This window comes from Mytilus californianus, unplaced genomic scaffold (genome assembly GCF_021869535.1).
Source record: "Mytilus californianus isolate M0D057914Y unplaced genomic scaffold, xbMytCali1.0.p SCAF_6, whole genome shotgun sequence".
Classification (NCBI taxonomy): domain Eukaryota; kingdom Metazoa; phylum Mollusca; class Bivalvia; order Mytilida; family Mytilidae; genus Mytilus; species Mytilus californianus.
In genome coordinates, this window is record NW_026262712.1 from 67,744,239 (window position 1) to 67,756,806 (window position 12,568).

The window sequence follows — 12,568 nt, forward strand, 5'->3', positions numbered from 1 at the left end:
CCAAAACTGGAACAACTGGATTTATATGAAAGAATTATATTAATATAAGAAACGTATGTATGTTGTTTGAGTTTAATTTAAAGTACCCTATGCACCTTTTATATTCCCGTCTTTTTTAAAATCTAGTAACACATATTACTATGAAAGAATTACATAACATTAGTTTGAAGGGAGTATTAAGTTATGCGTGTAGTAATGCGAATTGTTTTTTTTTCGCAAGGAAGTAAATAACACCTGATAACATTTTTTCTCGTTTTAATATTTTTATATTTTGGAAATAAATCAAGCTTTGCACACATCGATCTATATTTTTTTCATCAAAATTCTGTTAAGCATTTGAGTATTGACAGCACTTGATATCTGAAAATATTTAATTAAGAATACGAGGAAATTTAAAAGTTCTCTAAACTTTTGCTTGTATGAGTTTATGCATGAAACAGGTAAGCTTTTATACATATCACATCCAATCATGTTCTTTACGCGAGTCTTTTTTAAACAGTGCTGCTCTTGAATCGTAAAGCAAGGAAGGAATTCTAGACAAACCTGCGCATATGATCTTTGGACGGGAAGTACCCAGAGCGAAACCAGACTTGGGATCAGAACGGTACGAGACTGCCTTCTCTTTTTTATGCTAAACAATTAGCAAACATTTCACTTGAATTCAATCGCTATCTAATATCAGCGTAAATCTGTATTATCACACACATCACCTATGATAAACACAAGAGGACTATAAAGCATAGATATATTACAAAAGGTAAGTAATGTTACAAAATTAGGAACTTTCCATCCACCTCCACAGATTAAATCTACAGTTAGTCAGTCTGTAAAAGATATCAACCCACTTGCCAGAGAAAAATTTCTCTAAATGAAATAAAAAAGAAGTAGAATTCAAATTTGGTTCAATAAATTTTGTACCTGTCAATTTAAAGAGCAGTCAGTAAGTTTTTATAGTTTAGTTTTTCTATATCACTGATTTTCATCCATCTTTGCGGGTTTAATCTTTTAAATCAGTCTATACAAAAATCAATGTTTTGGTTATTGTTTTTCTATATCAATGAGTTTGGTTGTATTTTTTTTTGTTTTTTTTTGCATTTTGTATATTCATAAACTGCAAAAGACACTTTCGTCTGATATTCATATTTAACTAACTAGTATAATAAAGGAGCAGATTATATAAAATAATCAAATGCATATTTTTCATATATTTTAATTTAAACAGTTTTCACAGGATTTGCAGATATGAGTTATGTTGTAATGTTATTTTTGCAAGATACATTTACGCCATTTAAAAAAGAAATGATATAATAGTAAAACCTTTTAGAACAGTTTGTCGTAAAAAGTAGACAGCCAGGGAAGTGAGAGAAATACCCGACGGAACCCTGGGTCATCCCGTGTTAAGGATGCTAAAATAAGTTCAACTAGTTTTTAGAATCATGTTCACTAAATCAACATATATCTCTACAGGTCACTACCTTTTCACGCCACCTTTTGATCTTTGTCACTGTGTTAAGAAATAGCTTTAATGTATTCATTCACATAGTGTTTATTCTATTGTTCTATAAAGACTCTTGCAAGGTTTCGTTAATTCATGATGCTTAATAGACCTTGATATTTTGATAAAAAGGTTTTAAAAAGATTTAAACGTGTTTTTTTCAGTATTTATGAATGGAAAACATATACCATATCGTATTTTAAGTGTCTGCTTGTTAACATATGATTTGTAATTTTCAAGTCATTGCACAGATTTGTAGGGAATACATTTTCTTTCCTCGTTTATTGCATGTATATATTGTACTTTAGTTTGTGGCAAGATTTAAATTTTTTTGGGTGCGTTTTTTTTTTGAGGAATTTCCTTTCAAATATCCAATCATCCACCTAATGAATTAGTAAGGAAAAATTGACCTGTACTTTGGTGATTGCTTTTAAACATAAATCTGTGTAGACTAACAATCTAATATTGACTGTGAGAAGGTTATTGATTAAACATAGCGTTTTAATACTTAATTAGATGGTGAAATGCAAAACTATAATATTTTGCCATGTTTACTTGTTCGTTTATTTTTAAAATCAAAACGCGCTTTCACTTCTGTTATAAAATTGGTCAAAATCACGGAGGATTAACTTTTTTATTGTTCATTTTATCTTTTATTTATTAACATGTTTCACTATTTGTTCATGTTTGATCGCACTTTATTGCTCTCGGTATTTGTGATGAGGTTACCTCATGTGTAGCGGATTCGATGTATTGTAACATGACTTAGACCTAGACCGAGATATCATTATTAATCTCCCTAAACAACAAAAATTATAGAATTAATAATCCTATGTATAAGGATATGATATAACTATTTGCCTGCTTTAAGAACAGTCAATTCAAATTGGGACAAAACTTTTTTATCGTATATTTTGATATGCTTTTTTGATTAACTTTCCAGTTGTCGATTGTCGTAATAATTTAATAAAATTAATTTGTTTGTGGTAAAAAGTAGTTTACCCGATCTGTGTGATACAGTTGTCAACTATGCCGCATCTGTTACACTGCTAACATATAAACACATTCACTATGTACATTTTGTAAACATCTAAATACAATTCACCTTACGAATTTTACGATTCTAATAAACATTTAAATAACTCTTTTATTTGATAGGTCGGCTGTGTTGCCCTTCTGGTTTACTTGCTCGTTGATTTATCGTTTAAAGAGGGTATTAACCAATACAACTTTTTACCTGTCTAACTGATTGCTTTGACGTTTTAATGTATCTTTTTTGTTTACTATTCAAATTCTTTCTTTCTTTTTTTATTCCTTGTTGTACAAAATCTATCTTATTTTTTTTCTTTTTACCTAAGCTTTTTATTTATTTTTAATTCTAATTTTTCTTTTTGTGTCTTGAATTACATTAAATACCGTAATGTAAAAATAAGTTATATAAATACCCCAAAAGGCGTAAGGTAGAGCCGATCATTCGAGACCCTCGTGAATAGTCAAGGTCGTTAAACACCCCCATAATAGTACTATTACAAACGCATTACAGATTTATTTACCTAAGAGAACGCCTTTCTCTTATTATTTATTGATTTTGGTGTTGATCGATGAGTCACAAAATAATTTTTATAAAACTTTACACAGAGAAACTAAACATTATCAGAGCTGCAAAAATATTAGGAGGTGGGGTATGGTTAAACGAGTGAAGCAGATGGTTAAATAAAAAATCCCCATAAAACATGAGTTCTTTTTCAATTTTAAACGATATCGTAACAGCGTTCCTTAATCCTCAATCCTGGTTCAACATATTTGACATAAGCTACAATTAAACATTGATTAAGTGGATATGCCCAAGTTCACCTTTATGAAGATATTTCATTTCTTGTGTTTTACTTTTTTTATTTTTAATTATTTTCGTATCTTGTCCCGTGCTTCGTGTATTTTTTTCTTGTTTACTCTATATACTAGTATTTGTAAACTATTTATACTTTAATATACCTATCACATACCGATTCAAATGAATCTCAATATCAATTAAACTTATTTGATTTTTCTTTGTTTATCTTAATTGTTAATACTTTGCAGTTGCAGTAAGTCGACTTTTTGCAGAGAACGTTTTTAGATATGTGGTCAGATCATTCCGCGGTTTTCACAGACCAAACGAATACTGATAATTGGCAAGATTTTGGAAATTTCCCTAGTCATCAGAAAGATCAATCTTTGAGAGTAAAAATAGTTGGAAATGAAACAGTGGTACAAATACAACAATATCAATATGACATTTCAACTTCTACAGATATGGAAATTGTTTCAGATTCCGGAGAAGGTTTGTATTCAATTTTGAAAAATAAAATAGAGGTAATTCTTTAAAATTGCAATGGTAGAAACAGAATTTAATCAAAGACCTTAAATCAGTCCCATAATTTTAACAATTAATTTGGTTAGATATCATTGGAATAAAGAGGAAAATGGCTAATAAAAGAGAGGCAAAAGATACCAAGGGGACATTCAAACTCATAAGTCGAAAATAAACAGACAAACAGTAGCACACAAAACACAACATAGAAAACTAGAGACTGAGCAACAAGAATCCCATCAAAAACTGGGGGTGATCTCAGGTGCTCTGGAAGGGTAAGCAGATCCTGTATCCTGGATGATAAAGTATATTTCACTGAGGTGTTTTTTGTAGACTAAACGCGCGTCTGGCCCACAAATCGTTTTATCACCTGGTGTCTATGATGAGTTTATTTACAGTCCAATCTTTATTTTTATTATCCTTATTATCCTTTTTATGTATTATCAGATGGCTATGTTTTTATTCGATGTTATTAATAAAAGCTTTTCTAAATTAAGGTATGTTATTTGAGTAAATTATAGTTGACCTCAAAGTATAGCTACAATAAGTGAAAATAAACATTATAGTACCCAATTTGTACATACGTATTTATTCTGGTTTTTAGACCTTGCATTAATTCCTACAACTGTACGTGGTATGGATAGAAACGAAGTTCAAGATTCAGATAGTCATCAGAATACATCGAACAGCAGGAATATTAACAGTTCAAGTCCTTGTCGACAACGTGAGTAATTTTAAAAACGGGAAAGTATATGAGTTTCGTTTTATATCGCGGAGGCTTTAGGAAACCTTCATAGAATTTTGAAACTTTGGCAGCTTTTGGAAATATATAGTTTTTTTTTCATTTAACAGTATTTTAAAATATAAAAATATGAAAATGTGGTATGATTGCCAATGAGACAACTCTCCACAAGAGACCAAATGACACAGAAATTAACAACTATAGGTCACCGAACGGCCTTCAACAATCGGGAAAACCTCATATTGCTGTAACAGTACAACATAAGAACAAACTATGAAAATCAGTTAAAAAAGCTTAACTCATCAGATTAAAGTTTGAATTAAAAAAAAAATTCTGCATCTAACTGATAATTGGAATTAATTTTTACAGTCAACATTACACTTTTAAACTGACGGAACCATTTGCAGGCGAGATACAGAACCCTTAACGATTTTTTAAGTTTTACTATATCAAAGTTATTGATCAGTTCACGGCATTCAGCAAATCATAGATTACTATCATCACTATTGTGTAATATATTGTTTAATATTTTGTACTTGCGAATAGTTTTTTGTTTGTAAGAGTAAATGAATTGTGGAATTTTCCAGGATATTATATGGATGATAATGCAAAGTCCTTCTTTTTTGGAATTTAGATGGTAATATTCGATTATGGCAGTTTCTTCTAAATCTGTTATCAAACCCAGCATTTAATCCTTCTCATATTATGTGGATCAACCAAAGCGTTGGCGAGTTTAAAATTGTTAAGAACAAGGAAATAGCACAGATGTGGGGAGATGTAAAGAACAATTCTGGCATGAACTATGCAAATATGAGTCGTGGAATAAGGTATTTAGTTTATGTTTTTCTTTCTGTTTAGGAAATTTCACAACTTCACTGTGAAGAAACGATTTAAACAAAAATTCTGACATCCATTTTGATTTATTAAAATAAACAAGAAATGAGACCCTTTCAATAACGCTTGGTACTTAAATGACACTGCTCATAAACCCGTTGTTTGATACATAGAACAAATACAGTTTACACGGGGTTAATGACAAAATATGTTAACTGGATCATCCTCTCAAAAGCCAGAGATATTTTTTCGGCAACAGTTCATCATTCTCTCGAACGTTTTATGTTTTTGGGTTACCTAATTTTTGTCGCATGTGTACCTGAAAAAGATTATATGCGCAAAAATAATAGCATAGCTTTTTGGGAAATTGCTTTTAAACATATCAGTCATGTTGGTTGTAAAAAAATAAGATACAAATGTGAAACAAAACAGTTTAAATAGGCTGTTGGTATAATCCTTGCTTTGTCCTTTACTGCAGGATTTGACTTTTTTAGTCATGTGACTGATGTTTAACAGGAACATTTGGTCCTATCTCAAGACATTAATACAAAAAACATTTTGCCAAGAAAAATATTAGTTGGCCAAAGCAACATTTTGAAATCAAGATTCCTTTATAAAAAAAATTCCGAAGAAGCATGTGTGTAGTAATTGCGGCCCTCCTGAATGGCAGGCAACTTCATATGAGGCAAACTTTAAAAAGATTTAAAAGATACCACATAAATGTATAGCAAGACTATGGAAACCATTATAATGTTTTATTATGAGCATTCTCAAAGATTTACAAACTTCAATTCATCATACGTAATCTCTGTCACTAAAAAATACAAAGCACTACGATAGTTTTCGAATTATACTTTTTTTCAGATATTATTATAAACGTAAAATAATGGAACCTGTATCAAAAAGGCGTCTTGTGTACAAATTTGGACCAAAGTCTCATGGATGGGGAACATCAAGTTAGAGCTGATTGTTCTGTTTTACTGATTTGTATTAACTTTTCGCTTTTGTATTATAAAAACCGGTACTAAAAATACAATGTGGATTGCAAGCATTTTGCATTATTATGTTTATTTTAACAATATTTGATTGTCTAAATCATTGATTCGAATGTGTCTCTCAATTTTGTATGTAAAAAAATGTTTATATTGTTATACTGTTGTTATTATACTATGGACGTTAATGTTGATAATTGTGTTAAAATCAATAACACTGCTATGAACCAACAAATATCATTTGTCATTCATAATTATCCATAATGATCATAAAAGATCTCAAATGCAAACAGTATTATTTCATAACCCATGTAAGTAATAGTATCATTTATAAGTTATATTTTGATAATAGCATAATTTACATCAAAATCTTTGTTTGATTCGTTGAAGGTTTACTGACATAACATTTTCAAATGTATAATGTAAATTAGGCTTAAATGTTGCTGCAGTTCAATGTTGCATTTAAGTATTCTTTTGCTTCATTAGTTTTTACTTTTCTCTAATTCAATTTAACTTTAAGCATACTTTATGGACGTTATTCCAGAAAAAAGCTTCTCTGTAGTTAAATTGGCATCATCGGATACAAATTACCAAGTGACCGTGGATTACAAATGATCTCAACTAATTAACAATGACCTTGATTATAAAATGACGGTATTCTCCTTCAGTTCTATTGGATTCATTTAGTTTAGCGACCACTGATCTGCCTATATATCAGATGAATGCTTTATATATATTTTTTTAATTTCTATTAATCGAAAGCCTATGAGAACTACAAAATGTTCACCTTGTTTGTTTGGTTTTTTTTTGCAAGGTTCAAAATCTATATATCCTTGCAATTCATATTTTTCTGAACTTTTCATTTCGTATGAGTTATATGTAAAAATAAAAATATGCATGACTTTTACTTTACATTAAATCATTGATGTTACCTAAAAATAATAGATGGCAAAACTATGATACTGCACATTAAGGGAAAATACAGGCAATAAGTTATAGAAAAAAATACAAATCTGAAAATTGGGATCATATTTTCTAATATTCATAAATATTTATATATGTATGATTAAATTTAACATTCAACAGTGAATAAAAAATCGTTTTTGTTGACCTATTCAATTTTTGGAATATATTAAAAGTAAACGTTTAAATAAAATCTTAAATGATTTTTCGGCTCAAATTAGGCAGAAGAATCCGAGTTGGCAATCAAAAACCGAATCGCATGTATATTTAGAAAAAAGAAAAACAGCTGTTTGTTGTTTGTAAAGTTTTTATTGTAAACATTACTGGTAAGTTAAAAAGTAACATTGGTCAAAAGATTCTACATACACCATTGTTATTGTTTACTTATTTAATGCTTATTAAAATATAATAATTGACTTCTAATTGTTACATTTATTTATTATCTGCAATAAGTAATGTTCAGCATATGAAACGATATAAATATATGGCATTAATTTAGAAATTGAGATCAGTGTCGACATGACACAGATAACCTCTCAGTGTTTTTTTCAGTTTTAAACTCGCCACTTGTTACATTTAATTCACACATAAATTCACTCGGGGACATTTGTTACGCTGGATCAGATAATTTATTCACATACAAAAGAAGAATCGGCTCTTTATTTTTGGAATATAAAAGAGCCGATATATTCATAAATTACTAATAGTACTGATGAAGGAAAATACTACTCTCACATAATTTATTTCTTGCAATTTTCAAAACGTTTTATTAATTTCTTCAAAATCAAAGACCAAACAGCCTTTTCATTTCAATCGGTGTTTTTTTTCTCAACATTTGTCAGCAAGGTATATCTTGATCATGGAAAGAAACTGTGATAAAAAAGAGGATTTGTGTCGTCATTTAAGTAACACCAGTTTTTAATACCTCCAGGATGCAAAAAGTGTTTTCCACATTAAACAAAAGATTCACATTTTTCGATTAAATTCTCTAACGCATTTGCTCTTATCTGTTTTTATCTTTCAAATCAGTATTATATTCATTTTCGCGAAAAGTGATACGGAATGGCGAAATACTTTTCTAGCATTGAAAAATATCTACATATGATTTCTTCATAGGAATTACAGAGAAGACAGGACTGTGTGCACTCTTTGAATAAAAAAAGATAAAAGAATACATCACGGACCTTTTTAGTAATTTTTATGTTTTTTTTTCATCTGTTTTTGATAAAAAGATCTGTCTTTCTTCTTTTAACTGAAATTGACGTAAAAGTACAAGTTTGTCACGGAATCCGATTAAAGCTTTCGCAAATAGGGCAAACAGGACATAACACACACACACACAAATTTCTTTATAAATAATTCTGGCTTCCAGTGTGCAAAAAAAAAAACAAAATAATATGATCCTTGGTTTTTTCCGAAAAAAAGATGTATTAATCGGATGTAACAAATAAAATACAAACTTCCCAGTTTCAATCTAAATGGAGGGTGTTTCATTCTGGTCTTTCACAGGAATTATGTTTAAAGCTTTATCGATATGCTAGTCCCACATACTGATTATCCGACTCTGTTATACGCCATTTTGGAATCTGCAAATTGCGCGAAATTTCAAAAAATAATCTTCCTCTTATTGTTGAGCAGAAAAACAATGTCATAGAGCTTTTATATTACAATTGCCTTTGTGCTAGCTAATGCACACGAACAATAGACTGGCTAGACTTTAGCGACAGTAAATAGGAAAAGATTTACCCAGAGTGAGCCATGTAAAATACATATCTTTTTGTTACGGATTAGACAGTTTTCAGAACATTTAGAATGTTTATCTTCTAGGTAATTCTGGCTTACAAATTAGATCGCGTTGCTTGGTAACCTCAACCTGCGACAGTAAAATTTACGTTTTACGAAGGTTAAGCTTAAGACACAATACAGTTATCTCCATTCTAATGCCACATATCAAAATAAATTCCATTTAAGTAAATATTTTAGCTTTAAAATGCCAAAAACGAAAAAGTCTGCGATACTTTTACATTGTCTTTGGCATCTAAACAATGTCATAGGTATACTCCCGACGTCAAACCTAAAGAATAGACGTACGCTTGTGAATGGTTTAAATTTTGACAAAAAGATTTTAAGGATGTACACCTCTGAGGAGCCACAAATTTCTAGAATTAAACTTTTTTTCTTAACCTGATTTTTGGATTTATATGACTGTAAGAAAGTAATTGATGAAGAAAAAATCATATGATGGTGCACTTCTTTTTTTGCTACGGCCATTTGAAAGTACCCCATTTTTATGATTTTCCCATTTTTCATCAATTTTTACCCATTTTTGAGCTATAATCATGAAACAAATCACAGTTTCACAATTAAACTTTTTTTCATACTTTCACTTAAGATGAAGTGGACCAATCTGAATAAATTTAATTTAAAAAAAAAAGGTAGGTGTTAATATAAGAAAGTTTTATAAAATGTTGTTGCTTTTTTGTGTCAAATTGACCATATTGAAAATATTGTAAATTTAGGATTTTTCTCTTTTTTTTATAGAACGAAAAGAATATTATATAAACTTCTTTGTTATGAATGATTGAAAAAAATACATATCTAAGAATTTTGAAAAGAAAAAATTGATATAGGATGTATATATTTTTGATAAAATAATTTCTTTTTACACTTCACCCATTTTCTCAACATTTTGGCTGATTACACTGACCGGATTGCTTATACAAATTAAAAATTTTATTACTCAGAAAATACTTATTGTGAGTACACAACTTTTTAACATGGTTTAGTTTGATCCTAATATTTTTTCAATTCATTGATATTTTCCACTTGTATCACATTTTTTCGAAATTAATTTCCGAACGAGATTTCAACGAAACTAAAACAACAGTAGAATACATCCTTAAGGCACAAAATGTGACTTTTTGTTTATTTTTTCAGAAATTAAATACCAAAAAAATTCGGAATTCAAAATGGTGGCTTTTCTTAGTTATGGTTTGGTAGAACGTGGAATCTTACCCTTCAAAACACTTGTCAACGTCCAATGAAAATTGTCGTACAAAACGAATTGCATTAGAATATAAGTTCTGCTGTTCGGGAGATATTCTGAACTAAATAGATACTAATCGGATTTTGTGAACGTTAGATATTAAACCATTCTTCATTCGTATAAAAATACGTTTTTCTAATTTATTATGAAAATTCGTATGTAGATAATATTAACAAGACTAGAAGTAACACATCTATCAAACAACCACTATCTTATTGAGTTGAATGAATGAATTAAGTGAATACTTTATTTGCAAGAAGCATATGCATGCTATGGTAAACGAAGATATATACAATACACGATAAACAAACGTAGAGCAGATATCAGTAGTAACATAGAATACAATTATATAATGACAGTATACGTTGATCAATTGTCCTAGCTTCTGTTAAATAATTGCACAAGGTATTGTCAGAGATTTTAAATTAGCTCGTAATAAGTTATCTTTCCTTTGCGTCATTTGGTCTTAGGTGGAAATTTGTCTCATTAACAATTATTTACATCATCCTTTTATTTAAGGAATAAAAGTACTGTAGTTGAAAATTGCCCCCATCAATTGGCAAATTGACGATGGTGACGCGTTAATTCAAAATGACGGCAAAAAAAAACGCAATTGTGGATTTGACGATAAAAGTTCGCCAATGGAAAGGGTTATTACATAAAAATTGCAATAGAATTTAATATCCAACTGGTACTAAGTTGGCCATGAACAGAAATCATTTGTTGAAATTTGCATTTCCCTAAACAATTTTAAATCACTCAAGAAAATGTAAGTCGTTTCTTTTTCTCCATTTTGAAACTCACAAGTAAAATGTTAACTCTGGCATAAATCCTAAATCTGACATTGTTACTGGTTTTGCTGCGTTCCTGGCTTAGATATTAATGCATTCGACTGTTGAACCGTGTCGTGAGAAATGCATAGATTTTGACTATGTCTGCGAATCTTTTATAAATTGTAGATCACGCAGTTCCATTTTTTTCTTGACATGGACATTTTACTGAAGACGTGTACACAACTTTTATATTTAAATAGGGGTTAGATTTCAAAGTGTTACAACGTCTCTGTGGTCTCCTAGTAGAGTTCTATCCTCGTTATTTTTCATTTCTCCGCTAACAACACGGCACACTAAAAAAATGCTGCGATGGGTTCAGTTTAATTACATAGACCCATGCGCGTTCCAAAAAAATAGGAAATGCATTATCTATTATATACCCCATTTTACAGGGGCATAAAGTTTATAACCAAAAAACATCTAAGATTTTTGCTTGAGTACAGATTTTTAAACGTTTTTACAGATACATTGTTTATTTATCTTATGATTCCAAGAATCCTAAAGAATGCTTATAAATAGAAAGTCAATATCCAATGAATGAGGGTCTGCCAGGGGGTCCTTCAATTATGTATATGTATCCTGAAAAATTTTAAGCCGTTTATCTAAATGCTATATAAATTTTGCCCATTCTTCTGTATTCATTTTAGTTAAGCACCCCATTATTCTCTGCAGTATTGTCCCATCATTATCTATTTTCTAAACCCCATCCAGACCCTCATTAATAAAAGCAACAACTAGGAAGTAAATTTGATTGGCTGCATAGCCCCCTATCAGGGAATGTATGAATTAGGACGTGTCTGTGAACATATAATAAAACAGGAAGTAAAAATCATTTGTATATATATTTCCGAATTTTCGGAAATAGCTTTCTAATTTTTTACTTGGAAGACACTAAACTGTCAAATTTTGAGGTAGCCCCCGTTATTGTTATTATAAATTATTTAGTTATTAAAAGTAATTATTAATTTCAATGTTTTTATAACTGGTATATTGTAGGCAATTGTAAAAATATATTTCTTATGATTTGTTTACAAAAGCTTTAAATGATACATTTTATTTGCACAGAGAACGTAAAGCATAATATTTTTATATCCCTAAATTGTTACTCATCGCTGTCTTCTAAAAGTTGTGTATGTTTTAGAAACAATTTGATTGTTGCTTGCTTATTTCATGAGTGTACATGTTCCTAGAATTATATAAAAGGATGACGTATGATAAGAACCATTATTTGGCCCTGAAATTGGTCATGCAAACCTTTAAATGAACCGGTTGATATGATCGGTTAAGTTTAGTGCATTTAGGTTTCTAGTGCT

At 29.9% G+C, this 12,568-nt stretch overlaps 1 protein-coding gene across 2 annotated transcripts; it reads left to right on the forward strand.

Moving 5' to 3' along the window:
- The first annotated feature begins 257 nt into the window (after positions 1-257).
- Positions 258-7,792, forward strand: LOC127704358 (ETS homologous factor-like). Of its 2 annotated transcripts, none has more exons than XM_052208390.1 (5): positions 258-440; positions 3,575-3,815; positions 4,450-4,569; positions 5,222-5,414; positions 6,286-7,792. In XM_052208390.1, the coding sequence occupies exons 2-5, from the start codon at positions 3,614-3,616 to the stop codon at positions 6,380-6,382; spliced, it is 612 nt and encodes a 203-aa protein (XP_052064350.1). In that variant the 5' UTR covers positions 258-440; positions 3,575-3,613; the 3' UTR covers positions 6,383-7,792. The 2 variants fall into 2 exon arrangements, with proteins under 2 accessions (XP_052064350.1, XP_052064349.1); XM_052208389.1 differs by lacking the exon at positions 258-440 and adding an exon at positions 471-757.
- Positions 7,793-12,568: the final 4,776 nt, after the last annotated feature.

Bases quoted from the DNA above. Each gene is read 5' to 3' on its own strand.
- LOC127704358 (XM_052208390.1), top strand. From the start codon at position 3,614: ATGTGGTCAGATCATTCCGCGGTTTTCACAGACCAAACGAATACTGAT. The intron at 4,570-5,221 runs GTGAGTAATTTT...TTTGGAATTTAG, and splicing joins TTCAAGTCCTTGTCGACAAC to ATGGTAATATTCGATTATGG. The intron at 5,415-6,285 runs GTATTTAGTTTA...ACTTTTTTTCAG, and splicing joins AATATGAGTCGTGGAATAAG to ATATTATTATAAACGTAAAA.